This window comes from Mustela erminea, chromosome 10, assembly GCF_009829155.1.
Source record: "Mustela erminea isolate mMusErm1 chromosome 10, mMusErm1.Pri, whole genome shotgun sequence".
NCBI lineage: Eukaryota > Metazoa > Chordata > Mammalia > Carnivora > Mustelidae > Mustela > Mustela erminea.
Window position 1 is genome coordinate 37455996 of NC_045623.1, and position 23565 is coordinate 37479560.

The following is a 23565-nucleotide window of genomic DNA, read 5'->3' on the forward strand; positions in this document are numbered from 1 at the left end:
AGACTCTAGGGTGTGTGAAGCGATCAAACTGATCCTGCTTAAAGGGAAAGGGATTGTGTGGGAGTGGAATGGTGGACTCTTAGTATTATGCAAAATGTGTCAAGACTGCCTGGTGTATTTCTGTCTGGTTTTCAGGCCTAGTCCCAATAAGCATGTTATGTTTCCCAGTAAAGTCAGACTAAAACACCCTTCCAGCACTACATGGCCCAAAGCATCACAGAGAACATGGGCACCCACATGGAAGAGAAATACACCATGGAGAGTTCACCAGCTCCTGAACCAGCAAACCAAGGAAGGAACATCATTCTGCCAACAGTTTTAGATGCACATTTGAGTTAGTTCATGACAATGAGAATAAAGTAACAGAAGAAAAGAAGAAAGATCCTAGCAGAAACAGACTTGGGAAGGTAATAGTGGCAGTAAAAAGATCCAAAAAGTTTGCACATAAAAGACAGGAAATTCACATTGAATCAGAACTGAAAAAATGTCCTTGCCATCCAAGCTAAGAATTTTCATCAGTTTATCTAATGAGGAGGGACAGAAATATTTTATCATATGCAATACATTGTATATAAACATGACTCAGCTAGCTATTTGACAAGTGTATATAATTCACATCCCAAAGTGAATATTAAGTCATTCTTATGAATTTTTTGGTCATCTTCTCAAAAGCCCCAGTAAAAGACCCTTCCAGCTATTGGCCTGGTGTCCCCACCTAATTACTGTAGCCACAGTAAGTATCCCTCGTATTTTAACAAACTCTATGTCTCTAACTTAGGTACATTATGTACTAAACACAAAATGAAATCTGAATTTCCAGGACCCATATTTTAAAGTAAGTAAAGTTTAAATAAGTATCTCTCAAATGCCAGTGAAGGCGCTCCATGATCCTTCCATTCTCGTCTCTGTATTATAGTCATCCCAACTGCAGGTCCCTAATCATGGTGTTAGGACCTTTCCATACCGCCATGCTGCTGTCTTGCTGCCACCTCCACCCAGACTGTTTTGAATCTTCATGTCTACTTGGCAAACACCTCTTCATTTTTAAAGACCCAAGCTTCACATGCTCCCTCCCACTTACTCTCGACAGAATAATGTATTCTCTCCTGCCCTGTGTCACCAGATGCTTTTTCTTACTTTTTTCTATCATCTATACCAGTTCATTTTTCTTATTAGATTCTGTTCCTGGCAGGTAATAAACTCCTTAAGAGGAGTAATTATGCCACATATGTTCTTAACCGCAGGTCTGAGGACATTATCTGATGCACAGTAGGCATGACACTCTTTTTTAGTTATTCATTCATTCCATAAATATTTAAGCATGGAATTTTGATTAAGCCATGATGATTCTGCTCAGGTACATAAGAACAAGAGTATTTACTCATTAAGAGATTTCACAGGCTGTCAATAAGCATTTTGTTTAATAACTAAGTCAAGAATGGGTTAACATGTTAAAACACTACCAGTCTATCTGTATCACTTGTAGTCTTTTAACAATTACTTGTTAAAAATGCAGATTCCTGAGTCCCACCTCAGACATGCTCAATCAGAATCTCTAAGCATAAGACTTAGGAATCCATAATTGTAAAAAAAAAAGCAACTTATTTACCATATTCTTACAATAAAGTAAGCTAGAGAAAAGAAAATGTGAAGAAAATCCAAAAAAGACAAAATACATTTACAGTACTGTATTATTTTGAACTAAACCCATATATAAGAAGGCCCACACAGTTCAAACCCAAGTTATTCCAAGGTGAGTTGTAGTTAAATTGAGATCACAAAACTGGTAATCAAGATTTGGACCCATGCAGACTGACTCTGGATAAAGTTGATGCTGTTGGGGTGCCTGGGTGGCTCAGTCCTTAAGCATCTGCTTTAGGCTCCGGGCATGATCCCAGCATCCTGGGATCAAGCCCCACGTGGGGCTTCCATCTCAGCGCAGAGCCTGCTTCTCCCTCTCCCACTCCCCCTGCTTGTGTTCCCTCTCTCTCTATCAAATAGATGAATAACATCTTGAAAAAAAAAAAAAAGCTGATGCTGTCAATATTTCCACCGCTCATTCCCTCTCTTCCTCCCTTCTTTCCTTCCTAACTCACTCCAATCCCCTGAGTTGTTCAAGGTTCCACTGTAATCTTTTTCTGTTTTAAGTTTCCTACTCTGAATGAGGATGATAAACAGAACCTACTTAATAAGATTTATTAAGAGGATAAAATGAGTTAATATATAAAAAATATTTCGAATACTCTTCATGCATAGTAAATATTATGATGTATTTACTATATTATTATTTTTTGAACTCCTATACTATTATTTAATAATGCATAGTTTGGGTTCTATTTCTTTTAATTCTGCATCACTTCTCCTCATTTCCTGTAACCTAAGTTTATATCCTTGGCTCTCTGTTGTCCATTTTGACATTCACTTCTTTGAAAATAGATTTGAGTATTAAAGCCTCAAATACCACTTTGTGCAGAAAATGAAGAAATGTAAAACTCTAGCTCTCGCCTTTCCCCTGAACTCTAGCTTCCAACTCCAACAGATCTTTAGATGGTTCCAATAGAATTTCCTACCAAGATATCAAGCTAAATATGTCTAAAACTGAATTAGTTGTCTTCCCTTTGACATTGGTCAATGGCATACTTTTTCAGTCATTTGGACTTGAAATTTCATTCTCCCTTCCCGATGTGGCCAGTTACCAGAACTTCCTAATTTCTTTGAATAATGACCCCCTTATTTAGCTTTTCTGTCATTTCTCCCATCGCTGAAAACACTAGCATATTGCAATACATACATCTAACTTATCCTCTAACCTTCTCTCTTTTCAATCTTGGCATCTGGAACTGATCAGTCTTCTTAAAATGAGAATTTGAAACATAATCATTTATCAGTTTGAAATTCTTTAATTTGTTTCCTGTTGCCCATAGATCAAATTTAAATGGTAGAATGTAAACTCCATGAAGGGAATTTTCATGCATTTTGTTCACCAGTGTAACTCAGTGCCTAGAAGACTCCCAGGCATATACTAGGTAACACACTAAATGTTTGTTGAATGAATGAATGAACCTTATCCTGGCATTCAGAGACTTCCATACTTTGCTCTAAGACCTCTCTTCCATACTTCTAAGACAAACTGACGAATCTGTTTCTTTCCCTCTAAATCTAATTAAGATATCCTCCTTTCCCCCATTGTTTTCAATCTCCTGTTCTCCGTTTCCAAGCACTTTGTCTGTCTCTGCTCCACCTATGTAAATCCTCTTTACTTTTCAAGGCCCAGCTAAGTCCCAAGGTCTCTGTCTTGATTAATTTGATCTATGTGAATCTCCACCATCCTAAGAGTCTATAGCATTTAAACCTTACATTGTTTATTTTTAACTGGGCAAATGCCTCTGCTCCTATAAACACAAGTACTCTCTTTGAGGCTGTGTGTATCCTTTGAAATCTTCTGGATGATAAGAGCTCTATTAACTATAATGAGCCACTATTCTCTTCTTATAGTCAAAGAACCTGAGATATATTTTAATGATAATTCAATTTCATACAGCATTCAAATACTCACACTCAAAAGAAAAAAAATGTTTTTAATCCTTAGTGATTTGATAGGGAAATGGAGAGAGAGATTAGGTGAGTTACTGCTTAATTCTTACCTATTCTTTCTACTCACCAAATTACCTTTCTTTAGTTGACTGGTAATCCAAAAATAGAAAAACTGTAGTTTAAGACTATTAAAGAATGGCTATCTCCCCTCAGCCCCAGATTTCTAGAAGAATTCCAAAAAGCTGTGGCTGTTTGTTACAAAAATCAAGGGGTGGGAAGGGTTTTACAGTAGTTAGATCGGGCAGGTAGCACCTTGATTAAATGATCAAAGATAACAGTACTAGTAATAAGATATTTCAACATTATATATACCCAATATGATGCCCCGAGAAAGAAACATCACTTCTCTAGTATTTATGTCAAAAATACATAACCTGAACCTAATCACGAGAACACATCACACAAATCCAGATTGAGAGACCTTCTACCAAATGATGAACCAGTGCTCTTCGAAAGGTTCCAAGTCATAAAAGACAAAAGACAGGAACTTCCACAGATGGGAGGAAACTGAGGAGATCTAACAGTTGAATCTCTGTTAATTAATTAACTAAACACAGTATAAGATCCTGAATTAAATACTAGACAAAGGATATTTTGGAAAGCTGACAAAATTTGAATAAGAGTTATAGATTAGTTAATGGTATTGTATCAGTGTTAATTTCCTGGTTTTGATAATCATATTGCTGTTATTTAAGATATCAGTATTAGAGGAAGTCAGTGAAGGGTATACAGGAACTCTCTACTATTTTTGGAACTCATATGTACATCTATTTCAAAATTATTTCAAAATAAATAGTTGAAAAATTGAGGGAAAGGAAGAGGAATTAAATTCTATATTCCTGGAGAGGAAAAATCCCTCAGTTTTTTTTTGGAAATGATACCTAAAATTCCAAAGTTTGCATCAATCATTTCTCTTCATCAATATGGTTGCTTTAACTTTTATAATATGTGCATACTCTGGGATGTTTTTCAGCACGTAGAGGGATCATTAGCTAGAGATAGCTCACAGAAAAGGTCAGGAAAACTTATTAGAGAAATGATATTCAATGGTGTACAACAGTCACTGGTGAAACAAACATGCTAAGTAGTATTTTAGGTACTGAAAATACAGAAGTGAGCAAGATAACAGATCCCTAGCCTCCTGGAATTTCCAGTCTTATTAATAAAAAGGTAAAATCAGAAGGTTAACTTTTTTTTTAACTCCCCAAAACTTGGAAGGTGGACAGGTTGTGAAAAGGCTGTGCGGGTGTGGAGGCTTATGTCAAAAAAAGAAAAAAGAAAGAAAGTTACAAAAGTTGGAGAAGGTATTCAAATCGGAAAGACCATGGTCTGTTAGCATGTTCTAGATGCATAAATGCAGATCATGAATCCATGTTTATAAGCTAGGAAAGGGCAGAAAGCAGGTAAGTGGATTACAAGATAGAAAAATCAGCAGAAAAGTAGTACATGGGGCAGACTGAAAGGCAAGCGTGAAAGGAAGGAAAGGTAGCAATGAGAACCGTCGCAGTCTGTTTATAACATGACTTAGCCCACGAGCATCACTGCAAAGAATGCACGAAGGTCGCGAATGAAGGGCTGCGCCGAGTAGGATTTCAGAGGGGCATGCGTGAGGAGGACAGAGAAAAAGACGGATAGGGAACATGTAAGAGGACATCACATTGGGGACTGCTGAAAAGGGGACGAAGGAAAGATACTAGTCACCTACGAGCTTCGGGGACAGCGAGGAGGGTGGCGTGGGAAGCGAGAGCATGCGGGCGTCGCCGGGGCGGCTGCTGGCGCTCCCCAGGCGCTGCGGGCCCGGGGCTTCACGAACCCGGGCGCGGGACCCCCCGCGCGGGTTGGGGGTAGGTTGCGGGCCGGAGGGGGGAGGTGTGCACTGTGTTTGGTGATGTCATTGCAAGTCAGTGAGCGGTGAAATTTAACACCGGCCGGATTTGCCGGGCTCCTCTTCTTCCAGGGGAAGCAGCCGGCGGCAGTCCACGCTGAGCGCCTGCAGTTGCCACCGGCCCCCTCTCACCGACCAGATTTCCGAAGTGGGTGTGTGTGCTTGTCTGACAAATGTTCAGGCGCGGGTTGTTTCCAAGGACTTCCCCCCCCACACACCCCCTTCATCTCCTTCCCTCCTCCAGCCCTTCTCTCCTCCCAGCCCCAAAGCAGAGGACTCCACTGGAGTCACAGAGTCGCCTTTGAACCGCAAGTGAACTCGAGGGCTGCGCTCGCGGCGGAGTTCCAGCTGCTGCCGGCGCCCCGCCGCCTGCCAGTGAGGTCTTGCTCCTCGCCCGCCCTCCCAGGGGAGCGCTCCCCCCGGGCTCGTCCGTTACCGAGCTAGGGAACTAAGCCTAGCTGATTGATCGACCCTTTGGGTGCTATTTCTTTCCCCTTCCTATTTCTCTTCCCCCTTTTTGTTGTTGTTGTTGTTGCGGTTTTGGAGCATCGTTTTCATGTGATTTTTTTTTTTCTTCCTTTTTCATGGCCAGTACCTGCACCCTTAGCAGTTCGGAGTTGCCTTCTGTTTTCCGTTAGCGCTTCGCTGCAGGGACAAATGCATACAAATGCATTTAGGAGCCCACAGGACAAGGCGTGGAAAGGTCTCCCACACGGCAAAAACGTAAGTAGCCCACTCGCCCGGAGGCTAGGGTTAGACCCACCCCTCTCCCCATCCTCCAGACCCTCTGGGCGGGTAGGAGATCTGTGCTCCCCCGCTCCTTGGCACTTTTCGAAGTTGGGAGCCGGCGAGCAGCCGTGGCATCCTCCTCTTGTCTCCTCAATTTGTAAAATACCGTGTTTGAAAGGAAGCCTCCTGCCAGCGGATCTCTCAGAAAGTTCATGCTAAAGAGGTCCTGCGGCTGGGGAGGGAAAGCTCGCTGGCTCGCGTCCGGGTGCCGGCGGCCGCGGTTCCCGCGACTCCCCGAGCTCAGATCGGACGCCGGCTGGAGCTCCGGCTCCCGCCGCCCTCGCGCCTTCCTTTCCTTCTCCTTTCTTAGGGCCCTGGCTGAGGTTCTGCTATCCCGCGGTTCTTCTCCGAGCGTCCAGCCTGGGGACTGTCCGGGCGCCGGCGGTCCTCTGGGCTGTGTGCGCGGAGCCTGGACCGCGGGACACAGACGTGGGCCGCGGTTGCTGGACTGAAGGAGTGGGTACCCGCAAAATCTCGGGCATCGGGGCGCGGCTAGCCTCGGAGGCAATCGGCTCTTGTCGTTAGGAGGCCAACACACGTGCTGCCCATCTGGGGCTGAGGCAGCGTCTTGCTTCCTCGGCCTGTCACTGGGGAAGGGGCTGGACGCGGGGGCGGGGCTGCTCCTCCTGCAGCGTCTTCGCGCAGGCCCGGACTGGCACCCCACCTCCTCTTTGGGCGCCGTACCTGCTCCTGCTCCCTCCCTCACTGGGAAAACAACGTGGAGGGGAGTGCGTGCCTTGGCTGGCTGCCCTGCTCCCCCTGGAAGAGGTCAGTGGGTTTTGGAAATTTGCTTCTGGCCCCGGGAGCCGGAGGAACCAAAAGCGGCTCGGGTCATTTTCTGCCCCGAAGCTGTCCCTTGGGAGAATTGGTGAGGGTAAGGGGTAGACCCGCCGGTGCCCGCTGAGGGCAGGCGGAGGGAGGCGGGGCGCGGGAGAGACCGCCTTGTGGCACTGTTTGTGTGCACATGTGCTTCCCAGCGGCGCTGGCTGGGGCTCGCGCGCTCTCTGCTCTGACCCCTGGGAGTTCGGACAGCTGGGCTTCCCCGCTGAGGACGCGCCTCCCCACGCGCCCGAAGCCGCATTAGTCAGTGCGGAGGAAAGCTCGCAGTCCCGTGCTTGGGCCCAGGGGCCGGCGACCGGGCAGACCCGGATCCCGGAAGAGCTCACCCAATGCGGGTTAATTTCCCCAGGGCGACTCCCGCGGGTCGCACCGGCGTCCCAGGCAGGTTTCCCGCCACATTTCTCAATAAAAGCCCCTCAACGTGGACCCGGTCGGAAAGCCGGGCTCCCTGGGCAGCCGATCCTGCGGGGCCCCGTTCATGTTTCCGCTGATCCGAGCCGGTGGAATGGTGGTGGCATGAGCGTCGGGCCCCCGGAGATCCAGCCACCAGGAGAAGCTGGGTGAGGTCGGCCACCTCCTGGCCGGCCCGCAACCTCCGCGTTCATTCCTGTGCGCTTCTTGCCTTCCCCGCCAGGTCCCACCCAGAGGGCTTTCCCTTGGCCACTGGGCAAGGCCTGCGCCGTTGCCCAGCCATCCGCGGGGTTGGTAATGGTGACAAACTTCTCGGATTAAAGCAGATCTTCTCTGCTCCTGGCCTCTGTCTTGACTTGCTTACACTTCCCTTCCAGACGCTCCCAGAAAAGGCCCTGCGTAAATTTTTGGGCAGTTTGGGCTTTGTAAATTGGGTCCAGATGATTGGGGGGAGGGAGGCAGAGAAACCAAACAGAATGGATTACACGGAGGAACTGAGGAAAAATAAGACTACGTGGAACGGGAAAGGAACCTTTGCTGAGAGAATTGGGGTGGATAAGAGATCCTGGGTGAAGGCACTGGTCCAGAAGGTCTCTCTGTGAGGAAACTTGCAGCCTCCTTTGACGTGAAGTAGTCAAGTTTGTTCCACTACAGTTGTCAGTGGGGATGGGCTGCAGAGAATTAATGGTAATTCAAGGTTACATCAGATTACACCCCCTCATAGCTCCAACCATACACATGCCAAGTAGGGGAAAGAGTAGTTACTGATCTGACAAAATTGTTTCTCAAAAAAATCAAATTTCCATAAAGAGTTACCGGGTGCCTGGATGGCTCAGTCGGTTAAGCTTCTGCCTTTGGCTCAGGTAGGGATCTCAGGGTCTTGGGATTCAGCTGAGCACTGGGCTCCCTGCTCCATCCACTGGGAGTCTGCTTATCTCTCTGCCTTTACCTTTGCTCCCTGCCACCACCCCACCCCAACCACTTCTTGTGCTCTCTCTGTCAAATAAATAAATAAAATCTTAAAAAAAAAAAAAAACAACTTTAAAAAATAACCACACTACCAACCCTATAGGGAGGGGACTTGGTAGAGGCAGCTGATTAGCTGATGATAATGTCAGTCCACTGAATTAAACCTTAGAGTTCCTAATGAAATCCTTGAGGTTTTAATTTTCCACTATCCTTCTGCAGTGACTTTTTTTTTGTAAAAACGGGAGCAGATTTTTTTTTTTAAATCACAATTCTGATTACTCACCCAAAAACATTTGCAGTTTTAAAACTGGATCCTTAAAAACATTTTGTTTCATGGGGCTAACTTTTAAGTGAGTTACCTAATGTGAATTTGTGGTAGTAATAAAAGGAAATTAAAACCAGAAGTCAGTGTTAGATACAATGATTTAACAGTATCAGAAAGTCCCCCAGGAAGGCTATTATTGTAATTAAAGGGTTTCTATAACCAAGGTGTGTCAGGGTTGGGGGGTAGTTTTGGATATAAACATCTACTTCCTAGTTGGCATGAAACTCCGTTCTTTAAAGTTGCTTAGTTATCTTTGTTTTCAAGTAGATGTATAAAATAAGCTGATGTCTCCAGGAGAGGGATTGTAGCTTTGAGTGTTGCTTAGACATTCTGCTTGGTAATCTGTGAAGTGGCAGGAGAAAAATATAAATTTTATTATGGAAATTAAAATAGCTAGTTTCCATGCCATGCATTGCAACTATGAGTTTATATTTGTAACTCTGAGCAAGAAGTGAGGTAAAGACCGTTTTGTTTTCATTCTCCTAAAAGGCTAACATTATTCGGACAGTCATTCACTCAGTCATTCATTCATTTATTCAACAAATGTTTTCTGAGCCCCAACTATGTACCCAGCATGGCTCTAAGCAGAGAGGGTACAATGGTGGAGCAAGACAGAAACACAACTGCTGCCCTCCCAATGTGCTCAGGTTAGTATAGGAAACAGAAAATGAACAACCAGGTATACAAAAATGAGAGAGGAGGACACCTGGAAGTTCTGGGTAGGTGGGGTAGATACGGAAGGGTAATCCTGGAAAGAAAGGCTGACCAGAGGAAATGAAATCCTCACTGAGACCTAATTGGAAAAGGCATGGGACTTTCCAGACAGAGCAGTAAAAGACTGAGAGGCGAGATGGCATAGTTCATTTGAGGGCCTGGAAGAAGTGAAAAGTTGGTTGTAGACCACACTTTCTAGATGAGGAGTGACTGGAGCTGCATCTGGAGACCAGAGACCGGATTCTGAAAGGTCCTTAAACTGGATTACTTTCTCAGCTAAATAAAAGGAGGTTAGGATGACCTGACTTCTTGATCTTGGGATCAGTGAGCATGTTGAAGATGCTAGAGAAGTTATATGTTTATTGAAACTCAAGACCACCTGATAGTCTTGCTAACTGAATATTGACTCATTCATTTAAAAAACTTTAGTTAACATGAGTGTGTGCCAGGAACTTTGCGAGGGTAGGCAGCAATCATTTTAACGCTCTGGGGGGTATTATGAGGATGGACTAGCTGAGTTATTTTTCTTCCCTGTTACTGACTAGATTCTAGGCATTTTGATTACTTGAAGTTCTTAAGCATTTATTTCCCTTGTACTCATGAATTGCCTGTTTGCTTGAAATTTAACCAAAACTTCTAGTATCTTTCACACTATGTTACTTATACAAGTACCTACTGAGCTGAATTGGTAATCTCAGAAATTCATTGTATATAAGTTAGTGACAACATTTCACTGTGCCCTGAATCATTCAACTTTAACCCCACTGCTGGGATGAGAACTGATCTTCAGTTATTTGGTCAACAAAGGACAAAAATGTTACTATTTCTGGATCTTTGCATCTAATAAAGAGCAAAATCTGTAAAGTTGTCATAACTTAAAGGAGTTTTTGGCTTGTAAATGTAGTATAATGGTAATTGTTGAAATTATTGATATATTTCACATGTATGGTTTTCAGATTATTTTGCCTTTTTCCAAATGGTTTAAATTAAAATAAGCAACTCATACACACAAAAAATTCCCTAGTCATAAGATGTCACAAGTCCTTCTTAAAATTGTAACTTGAATCTATGTTGGAACGAGCTTTGGTAGCCCACAAACACAAGACGTGAGAGTCTCCCGGGTGCCCTAAACAAAAAGATGCCTGGGATTCTCTTAAAGTAACTTAAACCCTTCAGATAAAGAGAAAGTTGAATAGCTCTAAGAATTATTTAGGGAAGATGCCTGGGATGGATATTAGTTCCTTAAATATTCTGAGTATGGTCTTTGGATATCTATTTCCTGTCTGGTCCCCTCTAGGCCTTCACCTCTGACATATCTGGTTATGTTTTGATTGTGGCTTCTGTCATACTGAAAATGTGGCTAGCAGACCAGACACAGAAATATTTAATATTTTCCTAGAGATCTTCACATATTAATATCATGGGTATGTTTTTGAACTTTTATTGACTGTTACCATATTGTTGATTTCTTTTAGATCTGGTCTGATTTTGTGAAATGTCTGAATCTATGTACTTCTGTTAGATCCTGTTAGTGACATACAGTTCAGACATGCAGAAAAGTGACCAAAAGCAGACATGCTTTGAATATTTGAAAAATAGTCATGTTTAATATACCAATTAGACTTTTTGTGAAAGTAAATATGTGAACAAATGAGCAAGCTTAGTAGACGATTTTACATTACATAATTAAAAGAGTATTGGCCAGAACTTCAGGAAGACCTTTCCAGATTTGTGGTTAAACATCATGTCTATTATATATAGTGATTTATGGAACATCTTGCTAAATAATTTGATCTTTGTTTTTTAATGCTAGTATACTAACAGGATCCTACCATACACACAGATTCTAGGGTTTTATATTTAGAATGCACAATATAAAATTTATAGTATCTTGTCCCATGATAGATGAGTCAGCTGAGACTCAGAACATTGAAGTGAATTGCCCAACGTCACACGGTAAGTTAGAAGTAGAACCTGGTTTAGTCTTTTGACTCTCAGTCTAGTTTTACTTTCTTATTTATCACGCTGTTTTCTCTCCAACCTAATGTAGTTTTTATTTTAACTTATTCAATGACTCCTGCCTGTCTTAGCATTAAATGCATTCGTGGTGCAGCTGATGCCCTTGAGAACTCCGTCTGCTAATGTGGAAATGTGACACTTTTTCTTCATTAAGTGAATGCATAGTAAATGTGATGTCATGGGAGGGGAGCAAAACCAAAGAAATAAACAGGCCCAGCCCACCTAGACATTTTCCAGAAAGCTTGGATTCATTAGACATCCATTTCATACAATGATGGAGTTTGGCTCTTTAACTGAGTATGTCAATTAAGCATGATGTCTTCTCTGTGTTCCCACTTCAGAAATGAGAAAAACAGTCACAATGAAAAAAAAAAAAAAGAAGCCTTTCCACTTAGCCTATTGTAGCAGATATTTTTCAGTGTTCTTCTTTCATTCTTTGGATAGCCAAATAAAAGTACTCTTATTTATTTTACTTTACTTTTCCCAAGTGTTAAAAGAATTAGATCCATACAGGAAAATTGAATTCCTCAGTCACTGGGCCATGTTACTGTTACTCCTTTTAGCAGACGCTCAACTGACTGTTTAATAAACATTTTCAAAATGGAAAGGAGTAACAGTACTCCTTTTCCTAGCTAGGATCCTAGAATCGAGTTGCACATGGGGCTCCTTGCTCAGTGGGGAGCCTACTCCCTGCCCCCTGGTTGTGTTCTCTCTCTCTCTGACAAATAAATAAATAAATAAATAAATAAAAATTTTAAAGGGATGCCTGGGTGGCTCCCTTGGTTAAAAATGTTTATTAATTGTCAATTTCATGTAAGCAATAGATAAAAGGTGAAGACCTATTGCTTGTTCAGGTATTTACTTACTAATTAATCCTAAAAGGTACAACATATATCAGATATAATAAAGTTACAATTAAAGCATTAAGAGTACAGAGAGGAGGGAAAGATCCAGGCATCTTTAGAGATGATGGAAACTTCATGGAGCAGATGTTATTCAAATTAGGCTTTGATAATATTTAAGATTCTGACAGGTGGAGATGAGGATGGCCTTTAAGACACTTATAAGCTCTCTCCAGGAAATACAGTATAATGTGATATGGCTGTAGCTTCAGGGGAGGGGAGGTAGGTGTAATGGAATCCATATTGCTATGGATATGGATATCCATATGTTCTTCCTTAGGTGGCTGTTAGTTTGGGACATAATTAGAAAAAGAGGAAAAAGTCTTTTTCCAGTCATCAATCTCTACTTCTCTATTAGTCATCGGTTTCAATACTTAGGTACACTTACATAAGGTATGGCTCAACTGATTTGTCATAATCCCCTAAGATCACCTGGCTAAGGGGTGATGTTTGATGTGTTCAGGTTTTCCTGCCTTACACCAGGAATGGACTTGTTAACATGTCTAGAAAGAACTTTATTTTTTATTTTTCTCCCCTGAGGTCATTGGGGAAAGTCTGTGAGTTGGCTGAATTGCTAAATGAATACTGCTGGTTGTTGTACTCTTGATTAGTTAGCTTCCTCTGAATAGAGGAGTGCCTGTTGGGTTATTTCTAAACTCTGAGTGAGCCAGATTACCTTGGGCAGATGAGACATGATTCCTTTCACATCCCATTTACTGCTAAAACAGCATAATCTGCTGTACTCTCCTTCAGTGATTGCAATCCTGAGCTATTTTTTAGTCTCACTGATATATATATCCTGCCAGTTATTTGTTGAAAATATAAAGTTGAAAGGAAGAGAGCCTCTTTTTACTCAAACTCTAGATCACTTTGGGATCCATCTTGGAGAACCTTGAGTTATCATTTTAATCTCACACAGAGGTCCTCAACTTGCACAATAGAATCACCGGGAGGAGTGTTTAAGAATCCCTGTACCAGAGACAAATTAGAATCCCTGGGGGAACGGGTGGAGAGGGGCAATCCAAGTATTAGTAGTTTCTAAGACTCGCCAGGTGATTCCACTGTGCAGTGGAAGGTAAAAACCAGATTAGAAACAGGAAGACCCTTCATCAACCCTTGAGTGTCATCTGTTCCTGTGGTCCTAATAGCATCAACCCCAGATTCACTGCATCAGCATTGCCTGGGGACTTGCTGTCCATACAAGTCCTCAAACCTCACCCCAGACCTGGTGAGTCAGAGTCTCTCAGGGTGGAGCCCAGCGATCTTTAACGAGCCCTCCAGGTGATTCTGCTGAGTGGTGAAGTTTGAAACCACTGATCTAGAGCAAGAGAAAAAGATAAAAACAAAAACAAACAAAAAACAGCAATCCCCTCCAAGGGTCAAATAATCTTATGTCATGTAATTAGCTATCTGTGATTTGAGCAAAATAATATTTGTGTATTTTAGGTACAGTGTAACTATAATTAGTAAATGTTCTAAATTGCTTTTTCTCAGAGTTTGATATATGCACAATCCTTGTTAGAATCACCTAGTTAAAGATATATTCAAACTGAGGATTCACTCCGAATTTATGGATCATAATCTCTGAGGCAAGCCCAGAATCTACATTTTCACAAGCATCTCAGGTGATTCTTTTAGCAAACTAACATTTGAGAACTGTTGTTTTAAATGGATGACACCACACATAGGAATCTTTTATATGCTTTATTAACACATATGGGTCAGCTATTCGCTTGCCCAGATCAGTTGCAATTTCTGTAATTGTTCAGTTGGTTAGATTATAGAATTGATAACATTTTTAAGTATTCTAGCAAAACTTTGTCATATAAAAGTTGTGCTCTGTACTGAGTATGACCATAGAGTATACTTTTTTCACCCACTAAAATATGGCTAAGGCTGTTTTTAATATAAGTGACAGTTCCATTATACCGAGGAGAAGAGTATAATTACATATTGTTGACTCATTTTGTAAAAGATTATATTAACATGCTCCCTATACTAGTTGAAAAGATAAAAACATATTTATCGTTGGTAATAAACAGGGAATGTACCAATTACTGTCAGCATACCAGGAACTTAATAAAAAGAATAAATATTTTTCAGAGGGCTTTGTAATCACTCCTTACACAACTGCATTTTACAGAAATGTCATTTGGGAAGTCCCTGAGTTAGAATAAAAAATAAATAAAAAACAGAATTAGGTGATCAGCTATTGTTTTCAGCAAGCTTAGCATTACTTTTTAAAATTATTTCTATGGTTTTTACTGGAGAGGTACATATAACCAATTATGAAGGCTACTCAATAAAATCTATCCAAAGTTTGGCTATACTAAAAAAGAATCATGAAATATTTGTAGTCAGCTAATCAGTGTGAATGAACATTTTGATATGCAATGATTAAGTGTCATGCTCACAATTATTGCAAATCCAAAATGTTTGACGTTGATATATACAGGCCATTGTTATTTTCAGAACCCAAACATCATGAATCTAGTACAAGTTATATTCAAATGGCTTTGATATGATAATCAAATGGCTTTTCCATATAAACATTCATTAAAAAAAAATCACTGGTTCCACAGTTTATAACCCCTATAGTTAAGTGACTATAAGTTCTGTTACTTTGTGTAAACTTATATTACTTTGTATAAAATTGCATGTATGATGCTTTGATGTAATATGTAGTCATCGTCATCATCATCATATCATTTATATGAGTCATGTTTGTTGAGTGCTTCCTTTGTGCTAGGTACTGTTTTGTGTGCCTTACATGAAATTTTTTAGTTAATCTTCGAAAAAGTTTATGAGATAGATTGAACAGATGAGGAAACACAGGGGAGATAAAAAATGTTCTCAAGTCATACAGTAAGTGACAAAGCTGGAACTTAAATTCAGAGCCCTTGCTTTTAACCATTATGAGTATTAAAATAATGTATAAATTAAAATGAGAGCTTATTTCTTGGGATGCCTGAGCAGCTCAGTTGGTTAAGTGTCTGCCTTTGGCTCAGATCATGATCCCAGGGTCTTGGGGTGGAGCTGCTTCTCCTTCTGACCTTCCAACTCATGTTCTCTCTCTCTCTTTCTCTCAGATAAATAAATAAAATCTTTTGAAAAATGATAGCTCACTTCTTAATCTTGTGCTGGAGTTCATTTGGGATTTTATATGATTTTTAGGTTGTAAATATCCACTAAAATTTTCCTTTTTTTTTTTTTTTTAGGAAACTGCTTCTCCATTTTATTGTGCTATGTGTGGCAGCGGGTGCTGTTCATGCACAAGAACAAGGTAAGAAAGTTACCTTGTTACTTCTTTGCTTATATAAAAATTCTCCTTCCAAACAGCAAAAGTATATGTTTTCAAAATTATCAGAAGCTTAAATTCAACATTAAACAATAAAAACTTCTACCCAGTACAATGAGAGTGTAAGGGTGAAGAAACCAATTTTGGGGGGAAATATGACCTTTAGGAAATTACTTACATTTTTAAGCGAACTCTCTATAAAAGGGAAGTTTTGTATAGTGAAAAGGCTTTGCTTGTGACTTCATTTGAAGTGGGAGTTCTTGGGGGTGGCAAACTGTGACTGAGTTACCTTTGCACTTCTTGAAACAACACAAGCATATACTAAATGTTCCATCTAGATTTATGTCATTAAGAAACAAAATGCAATTTGCCTACCAGTGGGTTTGGGATTTTATTTAATTCAAATGGAGAGGTTTAGAGAATAGTTCAGTGTTTTGTTTTTGCCTGCTGGCTAGTTGCTCTAGTAGTATGGTGATACAGCGTTTCAGGAATCTATGTACATTCAGATTAATATAATTATTAAGCAGCATTTTAAAAGGTATCTTCTATTTGCCATATAATGTCCTAGTTGCCAGCAGTGGAAACAAAATAAGACAATGTCTCTGGCCTCAAAGTGTAAAAACAAGTGCCTTTGTCAAAGGTTAAGAATAAAAAGCCAAAGTCAAAGAGAAAAACCTGGGAACTCTGCTGGATCTACAGAGAGTATCACCATGGCCCTATTTTATTTATTTATTTATTTATTAATTATTATTATTATTACTCCTCTGTCTCACATCAGCAGGGCTGCCAAATTATTCATTCTGACAAAACCATCATTTCAGTTCAGTGACCAGTTCCACAAGCCACTTGTCAATTTGACCAATCAACTAAACAACAGTAAGAAAGAGAGAAGTAAATGAAATATACATAGGTAGAGGGAGGGTGTGCAAAGGAAGGGGTGGTGCTCTATCTGACTGACCAAACTGACAAGTAGACGGAGAAGTATTCTGTCAAGTAGCACATAGGTGAATTAAAAGATATCTTGGAAGGCATTTTCTGTTTTATGGGGAAATGGTTACATTAGGTCACATGTCACGTATAACTTCATGAAATTTTTTCTTGACCAAGTCATTTCTGCTACTTTATTTTGCTTTGATTAGCCATGAAGAGGAGAGAAACTGTATCTTTTAGTTCACTGTTAGTACACTGTCAGTACACTGTTATTACTTATACCTTCTGAGAACTTAATGTGTGCCAGCCCCATATGTACAGAATATATATTTACCACTACTTCATCACAGGATTTTTATGAATATTATGCCCATGATAGAATTGGTGACACCAAGGTTAAGAAGAATAAGTAACTACCCCAGGGGTTACAGGCAAATAAATGGAAGAGCCAACATTTGAACGCAGGTATATTGATTCTAAAGTCTACAAATTCTTTAAAATTGAGCCTCTTGGACCACAGAGAAGAGCAAAAAGAAGAGAACCCGTCATTATTAATTACATATATATTTTGTGGATTGTCCTTGCCTGGCCCTTTACATCTATTATTCTAATATTCATAATGAGCCTGCAGGATAGGGATTATAGGTGAAGAAACTGAGGCTCACAGAAGGGGTTTTGCTCAGGCTTGTACAGCTGGGACTCGAATCCAGGCCTGCCCATCTCTCACAACAAGCCTCTTCCCACTACACATCTTCTGGCTTCACAGTTGTCATCTGCTGGTGTCATGAGTTTAATAATTTCAAAAGGTAGCATTATCAAGATATTGAAAACCCAGGCAAAGAAGGATATAAGGAAAACTGAGTATTTTTGAATGGATTTTTTTAAAAAATTCAGAACTAATGAAGGAAATAATATCTTTCAGCCTTAAGATTTCATTTATAGAATACAAAATATGCTGCTTTATTTCAGAGTGAACATCACAATCTTTAGTTTTCCTGTAACCGTAACATTTTCTTGTGAGTTCTTAACAAAAAGAAAAATCTTTTTAAAAGCTCTTTGATTTCCAGGATGCCTGGGTGGCTCAGTCATTGGGCATCTGCCTTCAGCTCAGGTCATTATGCCGGGGTCCTGGAATCAAGTCTCACCTGGAGCTCCCTGCTCAGTGGGGAGTCTGCTTCTCCCTCTTCCTCTGCCGCTCTCCAGACTCATGTGCACGAGCTCTCGCTCTCTCAGATTTATCTAAATTATGCATTTGTTTTACAACCAAGGATAACCTATTGAATACATATTCTGTTTCAAGGAAAAATTTATTTAGGGCTGACTTTTCTGAGGATTTGACTGAGATAGATCCCTTTTCCTATCTGACAAAGTCTGCTTTCCTTATTGCTCAGTCTGGGTGGGTGAGCTGCCTCCAGAGACGGACGGAGCTGCACTACCTCTTCAGGCTAATGAACACCATGCCACCTGTGTAGCAAATCCTCAACATGCACAACATTCTCAGGTTCATGGTCCCTGTGTATGAAAGCCACGTATATAGCAATTGCTGTGTGTAGAGTGCTATTTCCAAAAAGAGTATTTCCTGTGGACATGAATCCAAAATGTGTTTATTGTTAACAGAGAATCAGCTCATTCTAGCTGCAGTTACTCTAAGGATTTTCTGCCAAAACCCCTTATGGACACTTAACCCAAATCTTTACACATAGGTTAAAGCTTCATTTCTCATTTTATGCGTAAGTTTGCTTTTATCTATTTATCCATAATAGATGTGCTATTCACAGTAGGATACTTTAAAATCACACATACCCAGTATGACAGTGGTGCTAAATAAAGCACAGCTGTTCTAGAGCCCAAAGCCAGGTGCCAGTGCTTACTAGCTGTGTGATCTGGGGCAAGTCCCTTAAATACTCTGAGCTTCATTTTCAGCAACTCTAAAGTTAAGATAACAATAGTTCTTACTACATAGGGTTGTTGTGTGGGTAAAATGAGGTAATACATGTCAAGTGTTTAGTGCTTCCTTGTTATATGATGAAGACACAATAATTTTTAAAAAAGAACACTCAGGATCCTTCTCTTTTCCCATGTACTCATAATGTTGAAAAACTGAAATAGTTGAATTTAAGCAACTTCCTTTAGTTCCTTAACTGTGTGAGCTGGAAGCAAGTCAGCTTGTATTCGAGTATTGATTCTAGCACTGTTGGCTGAGGCTGTATAGAACAGTAGAGAGTAGATACTGGACAATTTATCTGGTTCCTTTAGTCAATTTGGGTAAATGGGCAAAGTAAAGTATATTAAGGCTTATACGGTTTTTCTTATTTACAGCTTTGGGATTTTATTTACTTATTTATTTAAAAAAGATTTTATTTACTTATCTGAGAGAGAGTGAGAGAGAGCACAAGAAGGGGAGAGTCAGAGGAAGAAGCAGACTCCCTGCTGAGTGGAGAGCCTGATACAAGGCTCCTTCCCAGGACTCCAGGATCATGACCTGAGCTTAAGGCAGAAGCTTACCCGGCTGAGCCACCCAGGCACCCCTTTGTGATTTTATTTTAAACAATGATTTAATTTTTTCATTTCTACAAACTAGAAAGAATATAGCTTGGATATTTGGCTGACTCAGATATGTGAAAATTTTAAACAGTGAGAATTTATTAAATTAAGTGCTATATTATATTAGTTATTTAATGAGTTAGCATTCTAATTTATTATGCTCTGTTAAGTGATATTACTCTTTACCTTTTATCTAAAAGTTGATAACTTTTAATTCTTTTAAACTGCTACTTACTAAGAAATGTAATGTAATTAAGAAATGTAAGAATACTTACATTTTTGAGGGCACACACAGTATTTCTATTGTTCCTCCAATTTATGATAGAATATTGTTGAATATTGACAGCTACAATGTTTTCTTTGGCTCTCTTGTAAAAAGAAGTACTTACAAAACTTGTAAAACAAGTATAATCATTAGCTCTCCCATCTCTATTTCTTTGGGTATATAGTACATTTCACCATAGAGTTAATTATCTAGTCACTGGATTTAAAGTCAAATACTAGGGTATGAGTCGTAATTTTATCATCTACTGAGACTCAGTTTCTCCTTTTTCTCCCCTTTTCCTATTCTTTCTACCTCTTCCTACTTTCTATCTCTCTTTCCATTTTCCTCTCTTCTTCCCTCTTGCCCTCTTTCTTTTGTTCTAACTAATGAGGATAGAATCAATGGTGCTTATTATACAAGTTTCACATGAAAGGCAATCAAGGTTGGAGTGTCTGTGCCTACACCTCAGCATCAGCCCTGTAGCCTTCGAAGACTGATTTTATTAGCAAATGGGGTATGATCTGTTTGTCTTCAGTGCATAGCAAAACAACAACAAACAAAAATTACACGGGGGGCGCCTGGGTGGCTCAGTGGATTAAGCCGCTGCCTTCGGCTCAGGTCATGATCTCAGTGTCCTGGGATCGAGCCCTGCATCGGGCTCTTTGCTCAGCGGGAGCCTGCTTCTCTCTCTCTCTCTCTGCCTGACTCTCCGCCGACTTGTGATCTCTCTGTCAAATAAATAAATAAAATCTAAAAAAAAAAATTACACGGAAAGCTTACAGAGAGAGGAGGTAACCCTCAAACTGAGTCTTACAAGATGAGTAAATTCGGCATGAAGGGGTATACGTAGCAGGGCTCTGAAAGAATGGGATTTTTTTTTAATAGATACATTTTGATATGGCAAGAAATTTAAGAAAAGTAGAAGAAAAAAGATGAGTGGAGAATGCCATGGAGTGAGTAGGTACAGTGAAGGAAAAATGTGTAAGAGCTAGTGTAAACTAGGGGGCAGTCAGCAAGACCAAGCTTACTTCTTACACAACTGCGAGTTTGAGGGTCTCTAAGATAACCTTCAGTCTCAACGATGTGTTAGAAGGATTTATGGAACCCAGTGAAATCTGTTATACTCACAGTTATAGTTTATTACAGCAAAAGAATATGGATTAAAATCAACCCACAGAAGAGACACATGGGTTAGGGTCTAGGAAAGTCCCATATACAGAACTTGCGGTTGTCCTCTCCAGTGGAGTCTGTGCCAACTCTCCAGCAATGATATGTGATGGTGTGCACAGAATATTGCCAACCAGTGAAACCTAGGCCTGTGCAGAGTTCTGCCATATAGACAGGATGGACTGCCCATGTAGCTGACCTCCGTCTCCAGTCCTTCTTGAGGTTGAACAGTTACCACAGGACCAAAGCCCTTACCATAAATCACATTGTTGGACTACCTGGTGTTGTCCATAACCCTCGGATAAACAAAGATATTTTTTCAGGCAAGCTACTCAAGGGCCTAGAGAGTGCCTCCTAGGAGGTGAGGACAAATGTATGACTGCTCTTTGGACAGGGTTTAATTTTTCACTACACAAGTAGCATGAGGACTTTGAGTGCCATAGTGGAAAGGGTAGAAAAGCAGGGCTGCGGAAAGTGAGATCAAGATGGGGGCTTCCGATGATTCACTTGCATAATTTGACAGTTTGCCATAAGGCCACCATACCACTCACAATTACAAGGATAATCTTAAATATGCGCATCTGCTCAATCTCATCAGCTGTGTCATGGACGTACACAGTTCCATGGAATATCTTAACATAAAAATTACTTTAAAATGAAGTCGTAATCCTTTAAAGAAAGAGTAAGGGATGGAAAATGGTAAAAAGAATTTTTTTTAAACAGGATACCCATAAGGCTGAAAGAACATGGATATTTCATTCCTTGTTTGATGGTTCTCTTTTATTTCTGGTATATTCTTTGGCTGAGAGTAGTCCTTTTTTCCTACATTCTAAATCTTCCTGTTCTGATCTTTTGGGTTTGATCACCTTTGATGTTTAGCATAAATTAAAAAGGGGGAAAGCTCATTAGGAAGGCATGAGATAAGAGACTGGGAATGCAGGCAGGAGTTAGATCACTAAGGGCCTGAGGGCTGAAATAAGAAGTTTCAATTTTGCACTGAAAGCTTTGAGAACCACTGATGTATTATAGGAAGCGGTGTCATGAACTAAAGGTTCATTTTGTTCTATACAAAGAAAGAAAGGTTTCTCTGGCAGCAGTGTGGATGACAGATTGGATGAGGGTGTCTTAAAAGAGGCAGAGAAATCTATTAGGAGACTAAGATAATAATCTAAGGATAAAGGGAGCTTAAGTAAGGTTTCTGTGAGACTTGGTGACTGAATAGCTATGGAGAATGGGTGGAAAGGAAGTATTAAATGTGATTATCAGGTTTTTGGGTTAGGTGGCTGGACTGATTAATTAATTCATTCAAGCAATACTTGGGACCTACTTCGTATTAGTCATTATTCTAAATGTTGGAATATAACAGTAAAACATGATGAAGTGCTCCCCTCATGGACTTACATTTCAACTGGGGGGCAAGGCAATAGGCAAGTGTGTGTGTATACACACACACACACACACACGCACGCACACATATATAACGTGATATGTATGATATAAAATATATTTATACATAACTCCCCCTACATTTTCTGCGCTGTGAGGGAAAAAAATAAAGTATAGTAAGATGTTGGAGAGTCAGTGGGGCAAGGAGGAGGACGATTTTATATTTTAGGTATTGTTGTCAGGGAAGACCTCCCTGAAAAGGTCCCATTTGAGCCTAGATCTGAATGAACTAAAGGTTTAGAGCATTCTAAGCAGAAAGAACAATAAATGTAAATGCCACGAATTCAAAATGAGTTTAGAGGTTTTGAGGAATAAAGAAAGACCAGTGTGGCTGGTGCAGAGTAAGGTGGGATGAAATGAAAAGAGATGAGATAAGAGAGGTAAGAAGGGAGCTGATGACATAGATTCATACACCATCTAAAAAGTTTGGATTGCATTTTTCTGTAACAGGAATCCATGGGAGGATTTTGTTCAGGACATTGGCATGATATAATTGACACTATAAAACTATTACTCTGGCTGGTGGTTTGGTAGTGGGGTTCTTCACTAAGAGAGGCATTAAAGTAAGAGGAACAAATGTGTGGGAAAATATATTGAGTTAGAAGTGCTTGCAGGACATCTAATCTCTACAGCATAAATTCAGTAGGCAATTGGATATGCAAGTCTTGAAGAGAGGTTTGTGAGTCAGCATATGTGGTTATTGAAATCATGTTTTGGGTGAAGTCATTAGGGTTGGTGTTTACAGTAAAAAAGTGCAAAGCCCAGTTGTCTTGGTGACACGGTGATTTATTCTCTGTTTAAGAAGCAAATGGGTAAAAGAGATAAAATAAGTTCTGCTGTTAGGTGATATATGCATTCCTAAAAAGTTGCCATGCTGAGAGATTGAGTCTGCCTGCTTTCAGATTCTGCCTCTACACTTCCTCCTTGGGTGACCTTGGGAACGTTGTCTGTGGATGACTTAGTTTTTATGACTGTCAGATAGAGTTAGCTGTAGTACTTACCTCATAGGGTTATTGTGAGCATTATGTGGCTTAATAAAGTTGTGAGAATAGTGCTTGGTACATAGAATTAATGAATGCTGCTATTATTTTTAATTCTTTTAAAAAATACAAAGGACAAGTGAAATAGATAAGACTGAGAAAGACAAATATACTGTATGGTTTCACTCACGTGTGAATCTGAAAAACAAAACAAATGAATAAACATTCAAAAAGCAGAATCAGAGTTATAAATACAGAGAACAAATTGATGGTTGCCAGAGGGAAGGAGGGTGGGAAGATGGGCAAAATGGATGAAAGGGAGAGGGAGGTATAGGCTTCCAGTTATGGAATGAAGTCATGGGCATGAAAGGTACAGCACAGGGAACATAGTCAATGGTATTGTAATAGCATCCTATGGAGACAGGTGCGAGCTACACTTATGGTGAGCATAGCATAACATACAGATTTGTTGAATAACTGGGTTGTA

The 23565-nt window shown here is 40.3% G+C and overlaps 1 protein-coding gene across 7 annotated transcripts in view; it reads left to right on the top strand.

Moving 5' to 3' along the window:
- Window positions 1-5520: 5520 nt before the first annotated feature.
- The window catches only part of COL24A1 (collagen type XXIV alpha 1 chain), a 412730-nt gene continuing 394685 nt past the window's right edge, over window positions 5521-23565 (top strand). For 4 of the 7 annotated variants that reach the window (XM_032302395.1, XM_032302400.1, XM_032302399.1 and 1 more), the window contains exons 1-3: window positions 5521-5631; window positions 6072-6202; window positions 15667-15731. In XM_032302395.1, the coding sequence (XP_032158286.1) occupies window positions 6147-6202; window positions 15667-15731 (121 nt within the window). In that variant the 5' untranslated portion in view covers window positions 5521-5631; window positions 6072-6146. Of the gene's footprint in view, window positions 5632-5728; window positions 5860-6071; window positions 6203-15666; window positions 15732-23565 lie in introns of those variants that run through there. The other 3 variants (XM_032302396.1, XM_032302398.1, XM_032302397.1) reach the window with 3 other exon arrangements.